This window comes from Chiloscyllium plagiosum, chromosome 17 (assembly GCF_004010195.1).
Source record: "Chiloscyllium plagiosum isolate BGI_BamShark_2017 chromosome 17, ASM401019v2, whole genome shotgun sequence".
Lineage (NCBI taxonomy): Eukaryota > Metazoa > Chordata > Chondrichthyes > Orectolobiformes > Hemiscylliidae > Chiloscyllium > Chiloscyllium plagiosum.
Genome location: NC_057726.1, coordinates 60,915,194 through 60,940,959, shown reverse-complemented (window position 1 = coordinate 60,940,959; position 25,766 = coordinate 60,915,194). Strand labels below are relative to the sequence as shown.

The 25,766-nt window shown below is 40.9% G+C and overlaps 1 protein-coding gene across 1 annotated transcript in view; it reads left to right on the top strand.

The window, feature by feature from the left end:
• LOC122558555 (diacylglycerol O-acyltransferase 1-like) overlaps positions 1–25,444 on the top strand; it is a 175,656-nt gene extending 150,212 nt beyond the window's left edge. The window contains exons 10-15 of the mRNA XM_043707286.1: positions 244–356; positions 3,147–3,212; positions 9,673–9,760; positions 11,250–11,312; positions 16,554–16,575; positions 25,322–25,444. Of these exons, the coding sequence (XP_043563221.1) occupies positions 244–356; positions 3,147–3,212; positions 9,673–9,760; positions 11,250–11,312; positions 16,554–16,575; positions 25,322–25,347 (378 nt within the window). The 3' untranslated portion in view covers positions 25,348–25,444. The remainder of the gene's footprint in view (positions 1–243; positions 357–3,146; positions 3,213–9,672; positions 9,761–11,249; positions 11,313–16,553; positions 16,576–25,321) is intronic.
• The last annotated feature ends 322 nt before the right edge of the window (positions 25,445–25,766 follow it).

Here is a 25,766-nt window from a genome sequence, read left to right as displayed (position 1 = left end):
TTGTCTGTGAGCAACTATTTACAGGTTACATTGATATAATAGTCTCTGTAACAATGTCCATGTCAATGTCAGTTTTCTAGTGCAAGTGAGCTGGTGCATGCAATATCAAAGCAACAAAAGAACTGAAAATATATAATACAGGAGAGCAGTACAGAATGACCTGTTTTCATGGCTATTTAAATAAGCACCTAGCAAAAAATATTAGATTAAAGAATATCCAGTAATACTTGTTTTCTCCTCCAGATTCCCAATCACTTCATGTGGCTCATATTTTTCCATTGGTTTTTCCATTCAACTTTGAACTTTATTGCTGAGCTGATGCGGTTTGGAGATCGGAGATTTTATCGAGACTGGTGGTAGGTGCTTTACTGCACAATATGACCTTCATGCCCATGAAGGAGAAAACAGTTGTTTCCCTAAAAAGTAATTTGCATTGAAATATACAATAGCTAACCTTGTTGAGAGTGTTTTGATGGAAAAGCACAGCAGGTCAGGCGGCATCCGAGGAGCGGATGTTTCGGGCCGCAGCCTTTCATCAGGAATGAGTCTCGGAGTCTCGGGGGTGGAGAGTTAAATGGGAGGGGGTGGGGCTGGGGAGAAGGTAGCTGAGAGTGCAATTGGTGGATGGAGGTGGGGTTAAAGGTGATAGGTCAGAGAGGAAGGTGGAACGAATAGGTGGGAAGGAAGATTGACAGTTGGGACCGGTCATGAGGGCGGTGCTGAGCTGGAAGGTTGAAACTGGGGTAAGGTGGGGGAAGGGGAAATGAGAAAACTGGTGAAGTCCACAATGATGCCCTGGGGTTGAAGGGATACGAGGCGGAAGATAGGGTGTTCTTCCTCCAGGCATCGGGTGGTAAGGGAGTGGCGATGGAGGAGGCCCAGGACTTGCATGTCCTTGGCAGAGTGGGAGGAAGAGTTGAAATGTTCAGCCATGGGGCGGTGGGATTGATTGGTGCGGGTGTCCCAGAGATGTTCTCTAAAATGCTCTGTACTTTAAAGGGGGGAGGTGTGGGCCCACATTTTGCAATTCCTGCGGTGGCAGGGCAAGGTGCCAGGAGGAACAATGGCTTGTTGGGGGCGGCATGGACCTGACCAGGTAGTCGCGGATGGAACGGTCTTTGTGGAAAGAGGATAGGGGTGGGGAGGGAAATATATCCCTGGTGGTGGGGTCCATTTGTAGGTGGACATTTGTAGGAGGTCCACATCTACAAATGGACCCCATCACCAGGGATATATTTCCCTCCCCACCCTATCTGCTTTCCGCAAAGACCGTTTCCTCTGCAACCACCTGGTCAGGTCCTCGTCCCCCAACAAGCCACCCTCCCTACCTGGCACCTTTCCCTGCCACCGCAGGAATTGCAAAACCTGCGCCCACACCTCCCCCCTGACCTCCGTCCAAGGCCCCAAAGAAGTCTTCCACATTCATCAAAGTTTCACCCACACTTCCACACTTCATTTATTGTATCCGTTGCTCCCGGTGCAGTCTCCTCTACATTGTGGAGACTGGACGCCTTTCGCAGAGTGCTTTAAAGAACATCTCCGGGACACCCGCACCAATCAACCCCACCACCCCATGGCTGAACAGTTCAACTCCCCCTCCCATTCCGCCGAGGACATGCAGGTCCTGGGCTTCCTCCATCGCCACTCCCACACCACACAATGCCTGGAAGAAGAACGCCTTATCTTCTGCCTCGGAACCCTTCAACTCCAGGGAATCAATGTCGACTTCACCATTTTCCTCATTTCCCCTCCGCCCACCTTACCCCAGGTCCAACCTTCCAGCCCAGTACCGCCCTCATGACCTGTCCCACCTGTCAATCTTCCTTCCCACCTATCCGCTCCACCCTCCTCTCCGACCTACCACCTTTACCCCCACCTCCATCCACCAATTGCACTCTCAGCTACCTTCTCCCCAGCTCCACCCCCCTCTCATTTATCTCTCCACCCCAGAGGCTCCCAGCCTCATTCCTGATGAAGGGCTCCGGCCCGAAACGTGAATTTTCCTGCTCCACAGATGCTGCCTAACGTGCTGTGTTTTTCCAGCAACACACTCTCAACTCTGATCTCCAGCATATGCAGACCTCATTGTCTCTGAATAGCTAACCTTGGTCAATGGTATGCAATAAGAATGGAACCTTCAATGGATGCACTACAGTGAAAATTATCTCTTATAACCCCTATTTGGACTTTGTTTAACATTGTGTTGAATGAGACTGGGGTTTCTCCATGCAGGGTCAATTTCAGCCAAGTTTCCATTCGTCCTGTAAAAATTGCTAAGAGCCCCAATGAGTCAGCTGGGTTAGGGCAGTAAGTAACTCACTTAAAAAGTCTCAAGAAATTCAAAATGTAATCCATTGGTTTATGCTGGTGCAGCTGACTTCAATCTGCAGGATTGTTATGGATACATACTTAGCATCACTATGGATTGAAGAAGGAAAAATAAGGAATCCCCTCAAGTGACCTTTTCTGAAACTGGCTCTGACTACCACAAGATCAAGTATGGCTACAATGATCCTAGCAATTAAATAGTTTATTGAAACTGACTACCCAGGCTTACAAAAGAAGAATGGCCTCTTAGTAGGATACTGTACTGTAGCAAGACGCATTGGGGTAGATTTCGTCTTTTTATAATGCCACTTCTTAACAAATAAATTGATTTCTATCAGAAAAGTGCATGGGAATCATTATTTACAATTAACCCATACTGTGTCAATGTATGGCACGTATCTGTTAGCTTTATGCTGGCTGCTCTTTTAAATGATAGCTGCAATGCTAATCACTATTTATTAGCAGCAAGCATTCAGCAAGAGACTCAGAATCATAACAGGTTAGAACCAGTCAGTCAAAGGCAGACTGTAATTCTTAAAAAGGAAGGTGCATTGTCGGTCCAATGATCTTTTGGAAAATCACCTCTTAGTAAATCCAAAAGGCTCATACGCCGTGCGGTTCAAGCTGACTGTACTGTATTTCCGGATAAGTTATTATTTTATGTTGTTTCTCTTTTGTATAGTTAGCTGATTTTCTTAATGAAACAACACTTAAGTGTTCTGTTATCTCACTGTCTAACCTCTAATTCTGCCTTTATGCATAGAAGAAAATAAAACTATGAAAAACTGAGGGTTTCAACGTTTTTATATTCTGTACAGGAACTCTGAGACTCTCACTTACTTCTGGTCAAACTCAAATATTATTCTTCACAAGTGGTACATGAGGTAAGGTTAACTGTACTGGATTTAGCCAAGCATGCATTTAAAAAAGAACTAAATATTACTGTTGGCGTGAACTCTAATCCCTACACTATTAAAGAGCTGCTCAGGAAAACTTGATTAGTACTTCATCCAGCAAATTAACCATTGATTCCCTCCATCACAGATGCACATAGCTGTGGTGTGTATTATCTGCAAACTGTACTGCAGCAACACATCATGGCTTCTTTGATATCACCTTTCGGATCTGCACCCTTTACCACCTCAAAAGGGCTTAGGCTGTAGGCACATGGGTGCAGCACCAATTTCAAGTTCCTCTCCAACTCACACTTCATCCTGGCTTGGAAACACATCACTGTTCCTTCATCATTGCTGGTCAAAATTCTGGAATTCCCCAACTGACAGTAGTGAGAATATGTCACCGCATAGAGTGCAGCAGTTTAAAAAGCAGGACATTGCCACCAAGGGCAATTGAAGAGGGGCAATAAATTCTGGTCTTGCCAGCATTCCCACTTCCAAAGAATGAATTTAAAAGTTCATTTTGAGAAATCCAGTATGAAATTAACAGATCACTTTTTCTTATACAGCATTTTACTGTTAGCTCAGGATACCTCAAAATTTTCAATGAATTACTTTTAAAGTACAATCGCTGTTTTTACATAAAGTCATAGAGATGTACAGCACAGAAACAGACCTTTCGGTCCAACTTGTCTGTGACAACTAGATATCCTAACCTAATCTAATCCCTTTTGCCAGCACTTTGCCCATATCCCTCTAAACCTTTCCTATTCATATACCCATCCAGATGCCTTTTAAATGTTGTAATTGTACCAGCCTCCACCACTTCCTCTGGCAGCTCATTCAACATACGCACCACTGATGCATGAAAAAGTTGCCCCTTACGTCCCTTTTAAGTTTTACCCCTCTCACCCTAAACCTGTGTCCTCTAGTTCTGGAGTCCCCCACCCGGAAAAGACCTTGTCTATTTATCCCTCATGATTTTATAAACTTCTATAAGGTCACCCCTCAGCGTCTGACGCTCCAGGGAAACCAGCCCGGTAGCTCAAATGCTTCAATCCTGGCAACATCCTTTTAAAACCTTTCTGAACCCTTTCAAATTTCGCGACATCTTTCCAATAGGAAAAGGGAGCAACGATATTTCATGCAGCAAGGTCCTTCAAGCAGAAAATGATCTAAAGAGAATCTATTTTGAACGATGCTAATTGAAGAGTGAACATTATCTAGGATGCCAGAGGAAAACTTCCAATTTGTCATTAAATAGTACCATTTAAATGCATCCACCAGAAGAAAGTGGGACTCAATTTAATATCTCCTTTTTAAATGATAGCGAATACAGCAGTGCAGTACTACATCAGTATTGCAATAAATGTACGTCTAGATTGAGTTCACTTCCCAGAGTTAAGCTTATTAGCTGCAATTTTATAGTTCAAAGGCATTAAGTGTTGCCACTGAGTTAGGTTGTGATATACATTTCCTATATGATTCTCATACATTGCTAAATTGCAGCTTAAGGAAATGGCTTCTGCACTCTACAATGCTAAAGGCATCAATTAAAGATGTTGTGAAGTAGATATAGGCCTGCTTCTGCAGGAAGTTTCATCACACCTTCTTACTACAATTTGTATTTAAATTGCTTTTATGACCAAAAAGACATTGCAAAGCTGTTCAAACAGACCTGAGAGAAAAAATGGAGACCAAGTCAAAGAATTGAGTATTACATATGCTGGCCAAAAGCTTGAATGAAATTTATTTGTGAAGATTGGAAGATGTATCACGAGATGTTGAAATAGTTCAATCTGGAAGCAACAATGGCATATTGTTGAAGAAGGATGGTCATTTTTAATTCTCTGGCAAAGTCTATAGGAATAATGGTGAGTAGGGTGAGCAGGAATGAAATTAGCAATATCACTGCCTTCAAGGGAAGCAAAAGATAAGTCAACTGCGTATTTTTAAATTTATTTCTTAGCTATTGTCTCATGATTGAGCATGATTGGCTTCTACTTGATTGGCTATGAAATAATAATACTGATTATATACAATGCAATAATCATTAATAATGATAATCAATCTACAGACTCTGTACGTGGCACAGGATGTGCTTAGGGGATTGGGTAAGTGGGTTGTTTGAAGATTTGTGCATTCCCTCCAATGCCTTGACTTTGTTTCTGCACAGTCTTGTAGAAGTATCTCTATGTGTTCAGCTCCTTCCCAAATTAGCTTTCTTTATTCTGATCAATCAAAAACCATGACCTTTCATCAGTTGATAGGCATTTTTGATTACTTCAGGAATAATTTTGCTGTCCTTCTGGATATCTCCTGTGAACAATTTCAGAGTAGAGTAATTGCTTCAGTGAAAGCATATAGAAGCACAGCAATCACTGATGCCTTGTAAACCATGAATGCTGTTTTAGCCTGCACTGAAAGCTATAAGTTGGAGAGCCGTAAGGGTTTATTTCTATCTAAAGTCTACTTTTTTCTTTACAACTCAACCAGGTGGTGTGGGCCCTTGCGAGCTTGAGCCATAGATAGTCTTGACAACACTGAAGAAATTGCATATGTTCTTGATATCTGCAATCTGTTGGATCTCTGTGCATGTTCTACCCATCATTTGTTCTCTATGTCATAGGTTTTATGCTTTTTTTATTGCCTTCAGCTGTCTATAGGACTGCTGGTTTTCTCTTAAGCTTTCGTCTTTTGATGTTTCCAGTCAATGAATGCTTTGTAATTATGCTTGATTGGTTCCTGTATCTCTTGGTCATTTTAGTCAAAGCAGTAGTGATGTTTCCTGATAGAAAGAAAGGATGTGTTCACAGGTGCTTATTAATGTTGACTTTAGGATTGACCTAGCATTAAAGTCACACTGTAGCTCCTGATGGTTAGAAACTGAGAGGTTGGTAGTGAAGTGCTACCTAGTTAGGACTAGCTTGGATGGATCTTCGAGACCCTCACCATTAATTTTCTTGCTGCACTGCTTCTGTTACCTCCACTGTTTGGGAGCCTGGCTGAAGGCAGTAGACTGGATAAGACAGTTTAGCAATCATCAATACCTGTCATGGCACAGGTGATATGGAATGAGATTGCAATATCTAAACTGTGATGTAGTCAAGCAACTACCAATATAATCAATAGTAGCACATTTTTTGAGGTTTTCAAGCTGTGCTCTAAATGTTCAACTAGTTGTTATTTGGTAGAAAATCAATTATAGAAAATCTTTATCTGTTGCATGCTCAATTACTTTGCTTTACAAGAAGGTCTAATTTTGTAGATCACAGATAGAATGCTGATACCAAAGTGTTAGCTATAGAATTAGCAGTGTAACATGGAATAGAGACTGAAGAATTGGGGATTGTTCTGCACTTACAGCAGTGAAAGCTATAAGGAAGTTTGCTCGAAGTGTCATGGATGTATTTTATAGAGTAAACAATGAAAATATATTTTCAATAGCAACAAGCTCATTGAAGTGGAGAGAGAGAATGTGTGCGAGAAGTAAATTTAGGGAGGAATTCGAGCATTTAGGGCACAGAAGACTAAAGGTATAAAGTAAGACAGAGGAAAGGGGGATACAAAAGAGGGCAGAACTGAAGGAGGTTTAGTTGGTTGCTGAGCTAGAGGAGTAAAGTTATGAACTGATTTGAAAACAAAAATAATAATTAAGAAGAAAATAAGATACTTGCTTTGTGTTTGATCTTCCACACTATGTAAATACTTCTTTTCTCCAGCCATGTTTTTATCTGGAGCTAGAAAAAATGAGGTCTACAGCATAGAAAAAGGCGCTTCAAACCATCAAAGTCTGCACCAGTCAAAAACAAGCACCTAAATGTTCTAATCTCATTTTCCAACACTTTACCTATACCTTTGGCATCACAAGTGCCCATTTAAATACTTATCACATTTTTTGAATGTTCTACCTCTATGATCTTTTCAGGCTGTGAGTTCCAGATTCCCACCATCCTCTGGGTGACAAAACATTTCTTCATAGCCCCTCTAAACCTCCTGCTTGTTACCCTAAATCTATACCCCCAGTTGTTGATCCCTCCACTAAGAGAAAATGGTTCTTCCCATTGAAATAACTCCACAGAGGCCAGCATCCCATCACCAAGTTACCCTTTATTTGCACATAGAGAGTCTTTAACACTGATTTAGCTCCCTGAGAGCCAGCTCTCAGGATGAAAGAATTTCTGACACTCCTGAATGTATCTGTCGGACAGGGCTCCTTGGTTGGACCAGAATAACAGCCCCAATCAGGGAGCTCATATTCTATGAGGTCCAGCTGGCTGACCTCATTACAATCACTACACTCATCTACCCTGTCTACTCCCCCATAATTTTACACAACTCAATTATATACCCCTTTAGTCTCCTTTGCTTCAAGGAAAACAACCCCAGTCTATCCAAATTAACTTCATAACTAAAATTCTCCAGCCCAGGCAACATCCTGGTGTATCTCCTCTACAACATCTCCAAAGCAATTACATCTCTCCTATGATGTGGAATCCAGAACTGCACATAATACTCTGGCTATGGCCTAACCAACATCTTATCAGTTTCAGCATAGCCTCCCTGCTCCTAAACTCGATGCCTTGGTAATAAAGACAAGTATCCCATTTTCCTTCTTCACCACATTATCTACCTGTTTAAGGGACAAGTGGACAAGCACACCATGGTTTCTCTGATCCTTACTGCTCCTCAGGGTCCTACTATTCAACAAGTGTTCCCTTGCTCTATTTGTCCTATCCAAATGCATCACCTTGCACTATTATCCAGGTTGAGTTCCATTTGTCACTGATCAGCCTACCTGACCAGCCCATCTATACACTCCTGTAAATCCTCCTGTAATATCCTCTCTGATTAAATATGCCACAAGCTGCAAGTGTTCCAACACTGATCCCTGTGGGACCCCACTGGACACAGGCTTTCAGTCACAAAAACAACCGTCAACCATTGGCTCAGCTTCCTGTTACTCAGTCAGTTCTAGATCCAATTACCAACTTGCCTTGGATCCTATGCTCTTCTTTTTCTGTCAGTCTCCCATGTGGAACATTATCAAAAGCCTTGCTGAAATCCAAGTACACTATATCACAAACATTACCCTCAACTACACACTTAGTCACCTCTTTGAAAAATTCAGTCAAGTTGGTCAGACAGGATCTCTGCTTAAGATCATGCTGGCTGTTCTTAATTAGTTCCTATCACTTCAAGTGTAAATTAATTTTGACCGTCAGAATTACTTCTAATAGTTTTTCCACCACTAAGGTTTGACTGACTGTAGTTTCCTGGTTTTCCCATCCTTCTTGAAAAACAATACCACATTGACTGTCCTCTATTTTTCTGGCACCTATCCTGTGGCTAGAGAAGAATTGAAAATTATTCCAAATGCTCCTACTATTTCCTTCCTTGCCTCACTTAATAACCTTGGATACATTTCACCCACCCCCTGGTGATTTATCTACTTTTAAGTCTACCACTCAAGCAGAATCTCCTCCCCGACTGTGCTAATTTCTTTAATTATATCACAGTCTTTCTCCCTAATTTCTATACCAACATCATCCCTCTCACAGTCAAAACCGACGTAAAGAACCCTACCTATATACTTTGTCTCCACATACATTAATCACTTGGTCCTTCATTAGCCCTGCTCTCTTTCTCTATTTATTCATCTACCCTTAATATACTTGTATAATAAATTAGAATTTTCCATTATTTTATCTGCAATTATCCTTTCCTGCCCCCCTTTTCTCTCTTAGTTTCTTTTTTACATTCCTTCTTGCACATTCTATACTCCTCTACGGCTTCTGCTGCTTTGAGCCTTGGTATCTGCCTTAGGCCTCCCTTATCCTCTTTATCCAATCCTAGATTTTCCTTGACATCTAGTGTTCACTGAATTTGTTGGTCCCACTGCTTATCTTTATTGAAATAGTTTGGCCTTGTATTCTTCCTTTTTCTTATTAGTCTCTGCTATGTCCCTCCAGCTATTGATGTCTTCTTTCAGCAGTTCCTTGTAATTCATCTAAGCATTCGTTACAAACACTCATTATATTCATGGCAAACTCAAGATTAAAGCCTTAAAACTATAACTTCCAATAATTGTTTTTGTTTATTCATCTGTGTGAATGAGGAAGACTATAGAATTCATTGGCAAATAAATGCATTCAATCTTTCCTTCTATCACAATCAAGTTGGTTGATTTTAATAATTCTACCATTATATCAATTAAGAATTGGAGTGTTGTTGGATAATAAGAATACAGTTTTAACTCTTATGGACTCCCTTCAGTGAAAATGAAATACTGTGGCAAGTAGAACAAATAATTAGAACAGGAAATAAATAACAAATTGATCTAATATATTATGTAACTGTTAGTTTACTGTAACTATACAGTAGCTGGACAGATTGAGCTATAACAAGTTTGGATGCTATAACAAAGGTTATTTTTATTGTACAATAGACATATTTATAGACCACTGATTGAAAAGGGTTATTCAAAGTGGGAAGGACAAGCCTCAGTATTCGTCCTGTCAGCATTGTACCATGAGGTATGTGAGAACACTGGCTTTAAGCAGGATTGTTAAAAGAAATTTTGTACTGACCATGTGCAAGTGACAAAATTATCTTTTAATGTCATTGTATTTTTAAATTGTGAAAGTTACTTCATATACTATGTTTATAAACTGGTGCAATAATGTTTCCTAGCAACTAGACAAAAATATTGGTGTCGTAATAACATACATTATGCTCCATCTCTTCTGCTCCCCAAGATGACATATGGTTGTATATGGCTTAGAGAAATAGGCTGAAGCTTGGGGTCTTTTTACTGTTGGTTTCCTAATGGACTACGAGATTAACAAATGACTTGTGAATCTCTGTTTCCCCAGTGTCAATAACTTAATATCAGAAATATTACCCAAAAAAGATTATACATTATATCCGCTACATTATATAACCATTAAGCTTTAGATCCACCTGCCCATGAAGCCTAAACCCCTTGCTGTCAAGAAAGCTCAAGTTTTATTACTTCTCAGTATGTAGTGCTGCCAAAATCTATGTCTCTGAAACAGCCTTGTTAGAAATTTAGGAATGGCTTGAGATATGTTCTCAGGAACAGTGGTGGTGATTGCTTCAGCAAAACGTCTTGACCATCTTAGATTTTAGGAGTGTAGCTGTACTGTCAAATAGCTAATAATAGCTATAAATATAAATACATCCGCAACATAAACAGGTGTAACAACTGGATCTCGCGATATGAACTGCATACTCTCTGTCTTTCACATGTCCCCTGAAGCTCTTGGTGAAACAAAGACCAGATCCAAATCATTAAGCTGCTTTAATTCACACTCAGTCAGTGAGCAAATAGTCGACACAAATTCCATTGAACTTAATCTCACTTCTCAAACACAACAAACCAGGCACCTAAGGGCTAACGGGTTTGTTTTCATACTTCTTTCATTTACAATAAAGATTGATATTTTGCATTTTTAACTTTAATAATCATGCCAAGAGATACAACTCCCTGCTCTTCGTTAAAAAAAAACATGAATGTATTTTGTTTTGAAAATTAATTCTAAAATAGAAAATGATAAGAAATCTCAAATCATGGCAGGCCACAATACATTTGCATGCATCATTAAATATAAGAACACAAGCAAAATTGTACATCCTCCTAAAAAAATGTCCTTGACTTACTCCTATAACAGAACTTAATGTCTGTTGCTTACATGTGGTTATGTTTGCACAATTTATAGATACTGTAAGAAATCCTATTTGTTTTTAGATCATGTAATCAATAAAGGACATTATCCATGAGCAGAAAACCTTCGCAAGGATGTCCTTCAAATTGATCACTAGTGTGAACAGTAAACGTATTAAAATCTATATTAGCGCTACTACCAGTTATAAACTGATCTAATAATATATGTTGTATTTTCCAGTTGTCCATATTTTTGGCCTGAATGAAATGCAAATCATTTCATTTTTGTTCCTTTTGAAGTAAACAAGTATAACATTTAAACATTTTTCTTGATGCAGTACCTAATTGCAGCACCACTTCGTATGTTCCGCATGTGGTTGTTCATAGAGATGATGCTCCAGGTAAGGCTCTATGTTTGCTGTCATTACACGTTTTCAGCAAAAATAAATAATTTCCTATCACAACTTACATATTTTATCTCTACACAGGAGACCAGGGTAATTTAATGCAAGGCGAATTGAGCAACAGTGTGGCGAGGCGCAGGAGTGGGTGGGCTGGTTTGCAAGTCAACATAATCTAATGGGTTATTCTTCCACTAAAATAAATGGAAGGAAAGTTCAGCATGTTTCTGGCTCTTCTTGCCAGATCCCCATCCTGGGTTCTGCCATTCAAGCATCAGCTGATAAAGATAAAAATAAAAGGTTAGGGTTATGGTAATAAGACCAAAAAACCATAAGAAATAGGAACATGAGTGGGCCATATTGCTTCTTGAGCCTGCTCTATCATTTAAGAGGATCATCGCTGATCCAAAACCCATGTCCACTTTCCTGCTTTAATTCCCCGACTGAACAAGAATGTATTTCTGCCTTAACAAACACAAGGACTCTGCTCCACGGCTCTCCATGGCAAGGAGTTCCAAAGGCTCACAACCCTCTAAGAGAAGAAATTCCTTCTCATCTCAGTCTTAATTTGGTGCTCCTTAATTCTGAGATTATGCCCTCTGGACCTAGTCTCTCTCACGAGGACAGACATTGTATCGTCATTATCCTGTCAAGCCCCTTAAGAATCCTATACTTTTCAATGAGATCACCGCTAATTCTTTTAAATTCCAATGAGTGGAGTTCAAACCTGTTTAACCTTTGCCCATAAGACAATCCCTCCATATCAGCGATCATCCTAGTGAAACTTCCCTGAACTGCCTCTAATGAAATAATATCTTAAATAAGGCGACCAAAACAACTCTCAGTACTCCAGATGTGGCCTCGCCAGCACCTCTCACAGTTGCAGTAAGAGTTCTCTACTCACAACCCTTTGAAATAAGGGCCAACATTCCATTAGTCTTCCTGATTCTGCTGGGAGAAAGTAAGGACTGCAGATGCTGGAGATCAGAGTCAAAAGGTGTGGCGCTGGAAAAGCACAGCCGGTCAGGGAGCATCAGTGGAGCAGAAGAGTCGACGTTTTGAGCATAACCTCTTCCTGATGAAGAGCTTATGCTTGAAATGTCAACTCTCCTTCTCAGATGCTGCCTGACTGGCCGTGATTACCTGCTGCATGTGTGCTAGCTTTCATGCGCAAGTAGCCCCCAACTCCTTTTCATTGCAGCTTTCTACAATTTTCTCCATTTAAATAATAGTTTGTTTTTCTCCCTTTCAAGATGAACAACTTCACATTTTCCACATTATACTCCATTTGCCAATTTATTTTGCTCACTTACCGAACCTATCAATATCTCTTTGCATATATTTGTATCCCTATCACAACTTCCCTTTCCACTTACGTTTGTGTCATCTGCAAATTTGGCTACAGTACATTTACTCCCTTCCGCCAAGGATATAATACGTATTGGAAACATTTGTGGTCCCAGCACTAATCCCTGTGGAACCTCACTGGTTACATGTTGCCAACTCCACTCATTGTTTCCTGCCCATTAGGCAACTCTCTATCCATGCCAATGTATTATCTCCAACACCATGGGCTCTTATCTTATGGCTTAATCTTTATTAGGGACCTTGACAAACACCTTCTACAAATCCAAATACAACATATCTCCTGGTTCTCCTCTATCTGCTGTGGTTGAGACTTCCTCAAAAAACTCTAATAAATTAGTCAGACATGATTTCCCTTTCATGAAGCTATGTTGACTTTTGATTAGATGATGATTTTCCAAATGTTCTGCTATTGCTCCCTTAATAATTGATTCCAATATTTTTCTATCAATAGATGTTAGGTTACTCGGCCTATTGTTACCTGCTTTCAGCCTCCCTCCCTTTTTGAATAGGGGTGTCATATTGGCAGTTTTCCAATCCTCTGGTACTTCTCTAGAATCCAAGGATTTTTGGAAAATTGCAAGCCATCAGGGCTAAGGGGTTTATCTGCCTTTAGCCTCAATACTTGGTCTAATACTACATCTGTAGTAATGGTGATGGTACTTAATTCCTCCACTATATTCTTTAGTATTAATTGGATGCTCATAGTATTCTCCATTATAAAGACTGACGCATAAAGTGGAAGCCTGGATGTTAAATGTCTTCAAGGCAGAGATGATAAATTCTTGATCTCGCAAGGAATTAAGGGTTCTGGGGAGAGTGTGGGTAAGTGGAGTTGAAATGGCCATCAGCCATGATTAAATGGCGGAGTGGACTCAGTGGGTCGAATGGCCTTACTTCCACTCCTATGTCTTATAGTCTTATAAAATGTGCCGCTTATGTTGCTGAACAAGTAAATGACAGACTCACACCAAAGGTCCAGAGAAGTGAGATGGCTTAGTAGTATTATCACTGGACTATTAATCTAAAGACCCAAGTAATGTTCTGGGGACCAGGTTTGAATCCCACTATAGTGGAATTCAAAAGAAAATCTGGAATTAAGAGTCTAAGGACCATGAATTCATTGTCAATTATTGCAAAAACCCATCTGTTCACTAATGTCCTTTGGGGAAGGAAACTTAAGAAAACATTGGTGGTCTGGCCTACATGCGACTCCAGACTTACATCAATGTGGTTGACTTTTAATTGTCCTCTAGGCAATTAGGATGGGCATTAAATGCTGGCATAGTCAATGATGCCCTCACCCCATGAATGAACATGTACAAAAATAATTGATTTATTCACTTTTTAAATTTTACGCACATTTTCAAGCCCAGAGATAGGCTTTCTGCACAGCCTGCCCCTTCACCTGACACTTCCTTACTTGTTCTGGGATTGCTTGGCCCAAATCAGAGGGAACTTCACCATGTTCGCCGATTGAGAATTTTGTTAATTAAAATAGAATTAATAAAATGGCATCATTGAAAGTGACTATCCAAATGACATAAAAAAACAAGTCTGGTTCACTAACGTCTTTCAAGAAGGAAACTTTCTGTTCTTACCTAATCTAGCATACATGTGACTCCAGTTTTATGCTCATATATCTGACTCTTAATTCCCCTCTCCAGTAGCGTAACAAACCTCTAAGTTGTATCTACTTGATATTAAGAAACTAGAAATAAACAATAAATGCCAGCCTTATTGATGAACCCAAATTTCAAAAATGCATACATCAAACTATTAGTCCAAATTTTGTCAACCAGCATCAACAGAAACATTGATTAGGTGCAGAGCTTCAATAATGTATCTTTACCCTATTCTCTGATGAACACTGAGTACACCAGTATATCATTCTAATTTCCTATCTCAGATTCTATTCTTGCCTCTCCAAATCAGATTGCCCTTTATACCTTTTATGCCCATTATAGAGTTATAGAGATGTACAGCATGGAAACAGACCCTTCAGTCCAACGCGTCCATGCTGACCAGATATCCCAACCCAATCTAGTCCCACTTGCCAGCACACGGCCCATGTTCCTCCAAACCTTTCCTGTTCATATACCCATCCAGATGCCTTTTAAATGTTGCGTTGTACTAGCCTCCACAACTTCCTCTAGCAGCTCATTCCATACACATACCACCTTCTGCATGAAAACGTTGCCCGTAGGTCTCTTTTATATCTTTCCCCTCTCACTCTAAACCAATGTGCTCTAGTCCTGGACTCTCCCACCCCAGGGAGAAGACTTTGTCTATTTATTCTATCCATGCCCCTCATGATTTTGTAAATCTCTATAAGGTTCAGTCTCCGACGTTCCAGTGAAAACAGCCCCAGCCTATTCAATCTCTCCCTATAGCTCAATTCCTCCAACCCTGGCAATGTCCTTGTAAATGTTTTCTGAACCGTTTTAAGTTTCACAACATCTTTCCGATAGGAAGGAGACCAGAATTGCACGCAATATTCCAACAGTGGCCTAACCAATGTCCTGTACAGCTGCAACATGACTCCCAACTCCGTACTCAATACTTTGACCAATAAAGGAAAGCATACCAAATGCCTTCTTCACTATCCTATCTATCTGCGACTCCACTTTCAAGGAGCTATGAACCTTGAAGGTCTCCAAGGTCTCTTTGTTCAGCAACACTCCCTAGGACCTTACCATTATGTGTATAAGACCTGCTAAGATTTGCTTTCCCAAAATGCAGCACCTCGCATTTATCTAAATTAAACTCCATCTGCCACTTCCCATTGGCCCATCTGATCAAGATCCTGTTGTAATCTGAGGTAACCTTCTTCGCTGTCCACTACATCTCCAATTTTGGTGTCATCTGCAAACTTACTAACTATACATCTTATGCTCACATCCAAATCATTTATATAAATGATGAAAAGTAGTGAACCCAGCTCCGATCCTTGTGGCAGTCCACTGGTCACAGGCCTCCAGTCTGAAAACAACCCTCCACCACCATCCTCTGTCTTCTACCTTTGAGCCAGTTCTGTATCCAAATGGTAGTTCTCCCTGTGTTCCAGAATTTGGAAACACTTAGAACTGAGGAAAAATTGCCAAACACATCAAATGTATAAGTTGACAGTTATAGACAGTAGGGAGGACAAAAAGGAATATGTTAGGAATAAATAAAATGTGATGCTGATAATGTACTAAAATCTGAAATGCATTGTAAGTAGAAATGGTAAATTTGATTTCAAAGCAATGTTTACATTGAAAATATCATGAAATATGCAATATACACATTTTTAAAATTATAATCTATGTTAACAATAAGAGGTCTATCTCTTTAGATATTCTACATCTATAAAACTCATATTTATTGGGTAACTAGATGGTGCAGAAGATTAGACACCAGGACCTGGGTTCAACCTTAGCCTAGTCTGATGCAATGAAAGAGCTGGGTCAAGTGCACTGGGGAAGCTTCATTGCAAGGTCCCCTGGGAGTTAGGCCAAGAAATCCTGGAACAAATGAGAAAGATCCCAGGTGTGGGGGAAGGCTACACAGAAAAACTACCTATGGGCTTTGAAACTGTGTTCAAAATTTAATAAGATAAAATAAAACATAAAACAACCTTTCATCCCTCACACCCTCACCCTCCCAAGCCCCTGTACCCACCACCCTTTTCTTTTACATCTACCGTGCAAACTCACCCAGTATATGACAGACATCAGAACCCATGCTAAGATTAAATAATATAAATTTCTTAAGTATCCATTGCATAAAAACCCACTTACATTCCTTTAACTACATAATGCGTCATAACAACAAACATTTCATTCAGGTCCAAAATCTCTTATAATATTCTTGGTTCTCATTTTGCTGCTGAAGAACATTTACAGAGTTCTAAGAGGTAAGAGAACATTAACTTAGTAAAGAAGTATCTATGTACACACTGTATCTCATTAGTATATACACAGTCACACAAATAATGGTACCCTTCTTGAACCACTACAGTGGGTGTGGTAATGTGTTATATCTCTGCATGTAATATCAACTCACTGTGACCAACTGACAAAAAAGTAATTGAGATAAAAGTCCATGTTTGGATACTGTATGATGTAGAGGAGAATTTGGAGTTCTGGTTATTCTCATTATATTGCTCCTCTTATTATCAGTGTTGAAGTTTCAGGTGAGACAGGTGCTATCAAAGTAGACTTCAATGTGCTACTGTGTATCTTTTTATGCGTACATATCACAAGATCAGCAACAATAATAATGGTGTAGAGGCAACAGGAACACAGCAGAGGAGCTTCAGGAAAGAGTGAGAACAGTAACAAAGGTAAAAGCAGTGCAGAGGCAGTGAGAGCATAGGGAGGGAGCAGCAGGTGCCACCACCCAGCACCCAACTCCCATTGGTAGACGTGATGGTACTGAGAACACGGAACGGAGAATTCACCACAAAAGTATACAGGAAAGCCATACACACAGACCAAATCCTAAACTACAAAAGCAACCACCCCAACACTCACAAAAGAAGTTTCATCAAGACACTGTTCAAAAGGGCCACAACACATTGCAGTACACCAGAACTGCAAAAAGAGGAAGAAGAACACCTCTACAATGTATTTGCCAAAAACGGATACCCCCGCAATTTCATCAACAGATGCCCTAGGGAAAGACAACGGAATGAGGAGATGCCACAACCCAAAGGACTAGCCATGTTACCATACATCAAGAACATTTCTGAACTGACGGCCAGACTACTACGACCACTAGGATTCATAACAGCACACAAACCAACAGCCACTCTCAGACAACAACTCACCAGGACAAAGGACCCGATACCCAGCATGAGCAAAACCAACGTAGTATACAAAATCCCATGCAAGGACTGCACAAAACACTACATAGGACAAACAGGAAGACAGTTAATGATCCGTATCCATGAACACCAACTAGCCACGAAACGACACGACCAGCTATCCTTAGTAGCCACACACGCGGGTGACAAGCAACATGAGTTCGACTGGGACAACACTACTATTATAGGACAAGCCAAACAGAGAACAACCAGGGAATTCCTAGAGACATGGCACTCATCCACAGATTCTATCAACAAACACATCGACCTGGACCCAATATACCAGCCACTGCAGCGGACAGCTGGAACTGACAACCGGAAGCGGCAGAGACAAACCACTATAAATGCCAGAGGAAACATCACAGAAGCGCTTCACAGGAGGCTCCCAAGCACTAAGGATTTCACCTAGACAGGGGACAACGTCTGCAACACAAATTCCCAGCTCAGCGAACAGAACCACAACAACGAGCACCCGAGCTACAAATCTTCTCACAAACTTTGAACCCAGAGCTGCTTGTGTGAAAAATGGCAAGGAGAAAGGCAGAACCAGCCACTTAAACAGTGGAGAAAGGGATGTTCAGAGCTTGGATCATGATACTGTGGCATTAGTAAGTCTTTGTTGATATAAAGGGGCTGATCGATGAGGACTACCAGTCATTCTGCTATAACACACCTTTTGTTAATGTGATTTCGCTGTAACACAATTGACAAATTGGTGATACTGTTTCTAAAGCACAAACTTTTAAAACATGTGTTGGCTGTAACATCACTAACACTAAGTGTTGTTACTAAAGAGTGATTTTTTTTTTAAATGCAGGGTTGCACAAGAACACAACCATATAGAAGAACTACCTGTACCCTGTTCAATTTGACACTGACTCTCAAACAACAAGGCTGCATGCTCAGGGGGTTCAGGAACAACAACATGTGTGTCTGTGTTAGTCCTTGCCCTGCAATGGAGCCTGGGTTCCATTCATCTCAGTTATCCCTGTTATTGAACAAAGTCCTTGCTCTACCAAGACCATATAGTAGTTGGTGTGCAATGGCTACCCAATGTTAAAAGATCCTATACACAGGCAAATTGCACACCCTCAAAAGGAATACAGGAACTTCAGAAATAGGAGCAAGAATAGGCCATCTGGCCTATCAAGCCCTGCTCTGCCATTCAATAAAATCATGCCTGATCTTTTCATGAACTCAGCTTCACCCACTCACCATTACCTTTAATTCCTTCAATTAAATCATTCAAGGAGGTAGCCTCAACTGCTTCATTGGGCAGGGTATTTTACAGATTCACAATCTTTTGGGTGAAGAGGTTCTTCCTCAACTCAGTCCTAAATCTGCTTCCCTTTATTTCGAGGCTATGTCCTCATGTCCTGGTTTCACCTGCCAGTGGAAACAACCTCCCTACTTCTATCTTATCTAATCCCTTCATAATTGCATGTTTCTACAAAATCCCCCCTCATTCTTCTAAATTCTAATGTGTGTAGTCCCAGTTTGCTCAATTTCTCCTCATAAGCCAATGTTGTAAATTCCAGAATCAAACTAGTGAAACTCCTTTGCACCCCTTCCAGTACCAGTACATCTTTCTCCCAAAAGGAGACCAAAATTGTACATTGTACTCCAGGTGTGCCCTCACCAACACCCTATACCGCTGCAGCACAACCTCCCTATTATTAAACTCCATCCTTCTAGCAATGAAGGACAACATTCCATTTTCCTTCTTCATGAACTGTTGCACCTGCAAATAACTTCTTGTGATTCATACACAAGAATACCTAGGTCCCTCTGCACAGATGCATGCTGCAATTTTTCACCATTTAAATAATGGTCCATTTTGCTGTTATTCCTACCAAAATGGATGACCTCACATTTACCAACATTGTACTCCATCTTCCAGACCCTTGCCTATTCACGTAAGCTATCTATATCCCTCTGCAGATTCTCAGTGTCATCTACACATTTTGCTCCACTACTCTTTTAGTGTCATCTGTAAACTTTGATGCACTGCACTTGGTCCCAAACTCTAAATCATCTATGTAAATTGTAAACAATTGCAGACCCAATACTGAGCCAAGGCATACTATGAGCCTCTGATTGCCAATCAGAAAAAAACACATTTATGTCCTCTCTTTGCATTCTGTTGTTTGGGAATTCGAACATCAGGACACTCATGGACAACTCTAACAGCACCAGACCTGAACATCACACCGCTGACGTAACTCGGGAACTCCAGTGCTATGACATTGACATCACCCTTGAGTGAGACATGGAAGGCAGGGATAGGTCACCTCAAAGAACCAGGTGGCAATCACATCTTAAGAAGCAAATCAACTCTAAAGGATTAGTTTTGTCATAAAAATTAATGAGTTGACTGTATCAACAAGCCTCCCGTGCAATAAGCAAATGCCTCACAATCCTTTGGCTCACTCTAACTCAGAAATCCAGCATTATCAGTGTGTAAATCCCAAAAAGATGAGATCAAAGAGAAATTCTACTCCAATCCTGATCAGTTACTGAGCCAGGTCCCAAAGGAAGACAGTTTCGCTCTCCTTGGTGATTTCAATGCAAAAGTTACACAAACTTCTGGAAAGGTGTGATTGTGAAGGGAGGTTAACTATTAACAGAGTCCTATCTTGATGAAATACCTAGTCATAACACCCGCCGACAGAGACAAATGCAAAACATCTTGGAAATACTCTTGCTGCAAACAGTGGGACCTGCTTAACTACGTTACCATTCCAAGCGAGGTTGGAATGAACAAGGTTATTCTCATCACCCGTGGCAGGGGCTGATGACTACTGGACTGACAATCTCTTGTTCCAGTTTCCTATCTCCATCAGCCTGGCCAGAAAAGTGCAGCAGCATTCTAAGCAGTGTTGATGATCTCAAGAACACTGCGAAGGAAGACCCACTCAGTCAGTGTCTTACAGTTAACCTGATGATGTTCAATGGACAGGAAACACAGAATGTCCACAGTGCCTGGTCTGCCCTTAATTCCACTATAAACAGCACTTGCAGCAAGATTTGGGTTTCTGTGCCAGAAAATATCAAGACTGGTTTAACAAGAATGACCAGGAGATGCAGGAGTGACTAAATCACAAGTGCAAGGCATACCTGAATTAGAAACGCCACTAATACTCAAAGGAAAGAAAGCAGGTCTATAGACAAATGAAGGTTGAGGTGCACCAAAAACCTGATGACCTAAAAAGCTAAAAGAACAAATGATAGGTGGAAAGAGCACATAATTTACACGGCCCTGACATACATGGATTCTTCAATGCAGTCAAAACCATCTAACACCCAAGGACCGATCCCACTGAGAACTAAGAACAGTTGTACCCATCAAGGACAGAGATAGCAGATGGCATTGGCAAGTGTAGTTTGAGGATCTCCTCAGTTGAGACTCTGCTGATGTAAGTGACATTGGCCACATCTATTGCATGTTACTTATCGCCGTCGTACAATCATAGTCAGAAATGAGGTTGAAAGGTCTATCTGACATCTAGGAACGAACAAGATCTCTGGCACAGACTGAACCCTTATTGAAATACGAAGACAAGACAAACAAATATTCTTTAAAAACTTCAACAGCCTCATCTGGAAGGGAAATTGCATGCCAGAAGATCTCTGAAATGTAGTAATTGTTACTATCTTCAGAAAGAGAGATAAGATCAATTGCAGTAATGACAGACAGACAAAAAGTATTTGCAAACATTCTCCTCAATCACTTTCTCCCTCAAACAGCTCCTCCTGAAGTCACAAAGCAGATTTCATCCATCAAGAGGCAAAGTGAGCATGATCTTCATAGGCAATGCCCATTCAAAAGAGGTGCAAAGAACAAAAGCAACCTCTATAGATGGATTTCTTTGATGTCACAAAGATCTTCAATTCTGTAAACCAGGTAAAACCGTGGAACATGCTCCTCAACTTTGATTGCTTGCAGGTATTCATCACGATCCTCTACCTGCTGCACAACAGCATGCAAATTGTGATCCTCATCAACGAATCCACATAGACACAATTTGTGTGCAAACTCAGTCAAGCAAGACTGTGTCATTGCACCAGAGATCTTCTCCATCTTCTTTGCTATGATGCTTCACCTCTACAGAACAAGTGGGAAACTTTTCAATTTGCATTACCTCCTGGCCAGATCCAAACCCTCTCAATCTCTGTTGTTTAGCTGTAATATGCAGTCGATGAATACATGTGCACACACTGTGAGGCTAAGCTCCAACCTATCGTTGATGCATTCAAAGGGTAGGAAGAGAGAATTGGCCTTAGGCTAAACATCCAGAAGACAAAGGTCCTTCACCAACCTGCTCATACTGCACAATACTGACCCTCAATTATCAAGATCCTTGCTAGCTCACCATCAAGATGGGTACAAGGTCAGAAGGTTAGACAGAATATTAAACCACTGCAAAGGATGACTAAAATATTAATAAGGAATGAAAGATTAGAATGAGAGAAAGCTAGCAAGAAATATATAAACAAATAATCAAAGTTTTATAGGTATTTAAAAAGAAAAGGAATTTAAAAAGAAAAGGAATTGAAAAAGTGAACACTGGACAATGTGCATCAACTTCCATATCTTGGGAGACTCATTCCAGTGAGGACAGACATTGAATGTGGAATTTATCATTGCCTTTGGCTGTCTGAGGAACTGCATACTTAATCATAAAGAGCACAGTCCTGACACTAAGCTCTACAGAGCAGCGGTGTTACCAGTCCTCCTGTTTGCATCAGAAACATGGATGGTGTACAGTAGATACCTCAAATCCCTTCAGAAATGTTATAAGAAATGTCTCTGCAAGTTCCTGCAAAACCGCTGGCAGAATAGGCACTCCAAAATTAGTGACCTTTCTCAAATCAATATTCCCAGTATTTAGCCATTGCCTATGGTCAATCAGCTGCATTGGACAGGCCAAACTGTCTGCATGCCTGACATAAGACTTCCAAAGCAAGCTGTCTACACCAAACTTTGTCATGACTAGTAGTTATCAGGAGGAACCCTTCAATGACCTCTTAAAGCTTCCCTCGACGAATACAATAACCCTATAAATCAGTGGGAATCTGTACCATGAAACAACACAATACAGTAAAAAAGCACCCGCAAAGCTGTTGACCATTTTGAAAGTCATCAGTAGATGGAAGTCAAAATGAAAACAGCAGAAAATGCATGCTGAATACTGTGATGATGCTGTCATTTTATAAAGGTTCTTGTGCCCTGGGTTTTTTTGGAGAGGTTGTAAAGGCAGAGGTGCTGAACTGACTATCAAAGATGGCTTAAGTATACAACCTAGGAGGCCTTTAGGTTATTGTTTAAAAAGTTGAAACAATGGAAGTAGCTTGAATGAGAGTGGCCAACGTTTTCAGACCAGGCTTTCTAGTTTTTGTTTTCAGCACTCAAAACCTGTTTGGGTCTCAGAAGCTGTTTGGGTCTCAGAAGAGTTGGAAGCTTCAGTGAATGATTGCAAGCTGCTACTTTCTCTGGAATTTTCCTTGATGTTTTTTCCTCCTGGATTGGAGAGCTGCATATAAGAATCTGTGTCTGAATTTGCTTTTTTTTGCCAAGGGCTATGTTTATGGAATGCTACTATTTTAAAACAGGAGCAAGTGAGGACTACAGATGCTGGAGATCAGAGTTAAAAAGTGTGGCGCTGGAAAAGCACAGCAGGTCAGGCAACATTCGAAGAGCAGGAGAATCGACAATTCAGACATAAGCCCTTCATGAAGTTGGAGGGTGGAAGGGGGCTGTGAGATAAATAGAAGGGAGTGAGGTAGCTGGGAAGGCAATAATTAGATGTAGGTGAGGGATGATGGTGATAGGTTGGAGGGAAGGTTGGAGCAGATAGGTGGGTAGGAAGATGGGCAAGTAGGACAGTTCAAGAGGGTGGTGCTGAGTTGGAGTGTTGGATCTGAGATGAGGTGGGGCAAGGGAAGATGAAGAAACTGGTGAAGTTGACGTTGATGCCATGTGGGTCCCAAAGTGGAAGATGAGACTTTCTTCGTCCAGGCGTCGGTTGGCTTGGATTTGGTGGTAGAGACAGCTCAGGACTTGCATGTCCTTGGCAGAGTGAGAGGGAGAGTTGAAGTGGTCGGCCACAGGGTGGTTGAGTTGTTTGGTGTGTGTGTCTCACCATTTCCACCACCTACAATCAGACCCTCCCCACCCCTATCAGCATTCCGTAGAGACCACTCCTCTGCCCTTGTCAGGTTTGTGCCCCCTCCCACCATCCCCCCTCCACTCCTGGCACCTTTCCTTGCTGCTGCAAGAGGTGTAAGACCTGTACCTCCACCCCCCCCCCCCCCCACACACACACACCTCCATTCAAGACCCCAAAGGATCTTTTCACATCCAGCAGACATTTTCCTGCACATCCAAACATCTCATCTACTGTGTCAGTTGCTCTTGATGTGGTCTCCTCTATACTGGGGAGACAGGACGCCAACTCAGAAAGTTTCAGCGAACATCTCTGGGACACGTACCAAACAACCCCACCACCTGTGACCAACCACTTTAACTCCCCCTCCCACTCTGGCATGACATGCAAGTCCAAGGCCTCCTTGATTGCCAAATCCAAGTCACCTGTTGCCTGAAGGAAGAACGCCTCATCTTCTGCCTTGGGACCCTCCAACCACATGGTGCCAATGTCGACTTCACCAGTTTCCTCATCTCCCCTCTCCCCACCTCATCCCAGATCCAACCCTCCAACTCGGCACCGCCCTCTTGAACTATCCTACTTGCCTATCTTCCTTCCCACCTATCCACTCCAAACTCCCTTCTAACCTATCACCACCATCACTCCCCATCTGCATCTACCAATCACCTTCCCAGCTACCTCACCCCACCCTCTTTATCTCTCAACCCCCTTCACCCCCCCCAACATCCCTGATGAAGGGCTTATGCCCAAAACATCAATTATTCAGCTCCTCGGATGCTGCAGCACTTGCTGTGCTTTTCCAGTGCCACAGTTTTCAACTATTACATTTGAACAGTTAATTACCGATAGGTAGTGTATCTATTATATAGTTACATTTTCCAATAGTTAAGTTATTCTAAATTCCTCTTCCTTTATAAATACTATAGTATTTATTTTAACTATAGAGTTTAAATAAATTGTATTCTTCCTAACATTGAGTCTTTTGACCAGTCACACCACATCTTGAACACACACTTCACATCTACCTTTAAAATAAGAAAAGGTTAGGGTCTAGGCGGCCTTCTTAAAATATTTTGAGGCAGTCTGGTCTGATCCATAACAATTCCAAGCATCCTACCCTCTCGCTTCAGGAGATACTACCTTTTGCAGTGTCAGCAAATCCAGTATCAGATCACTTCATGATATCAGAACCCATAATAATGGAATAAAATCATCCTTAATCTTGAGAAGCTGCCTAAGAAGAAAACATACTGTAGCCATATGCATAATAATAGAGGAATCTCTTACTGAGTACAGATATTTCTGGTATAACGTGATGGTCGTGTTCTTGCACAACCTTGCCCTATAGAAATTTGCGCTATCCAGATAGTGTCCACTATTCCTCAAACGCGTGTTCTAACGCGTGTTCTAACAGAAATACCTGCTACATTATTGATTTTAAAAATGTACCTCTAAAATTGAATCTATCATTGAAATGACAATCTATATGGTAATGATGTCAGTACATGGATATTAACCTTCATAGATTATTGGAATTGTGACATTTGCAACTTTTATACTGGAACATGGTTTCCAGTTTTGCAACTTCTAAATTATTACTCTAATCTTTACTTACTTTCTCCCCCTAGGTTCCGACTGCTTGGTTTCTAAGTAAATATTTAAGAGGATTCTATGGAAATGCAATTGTATGGGTTTGCATTATTTTAGGCCCTCCACTGGTACTGCATATGTATATCCATGATTACTATGTATTTCAAAATCTTAATGCAATTGGACAGAATTAAATAATAAAGTAACATTTTATCTTACTTTTAAAATTATTTTTCCTGTTTATTTTCTTTCTTATGCAAGCTTTTCCCACTGCTCATTAATTTCTTGTTGGCAAGCTGGACAAGCTTGCTCCATCTTGTTTTGAAGTTTATTACTGGTAGTGTTATGATGCATAGTTAAATAAAGAGATTTGGACCATGTCAATCAACATATGTACCCTTTACTTGTTCAAGCAAGGTATAGGATACTCTCTCTTTGGAATTGAAATCACATCCGAACTGAGAATTATAGTTAAATTTGGAT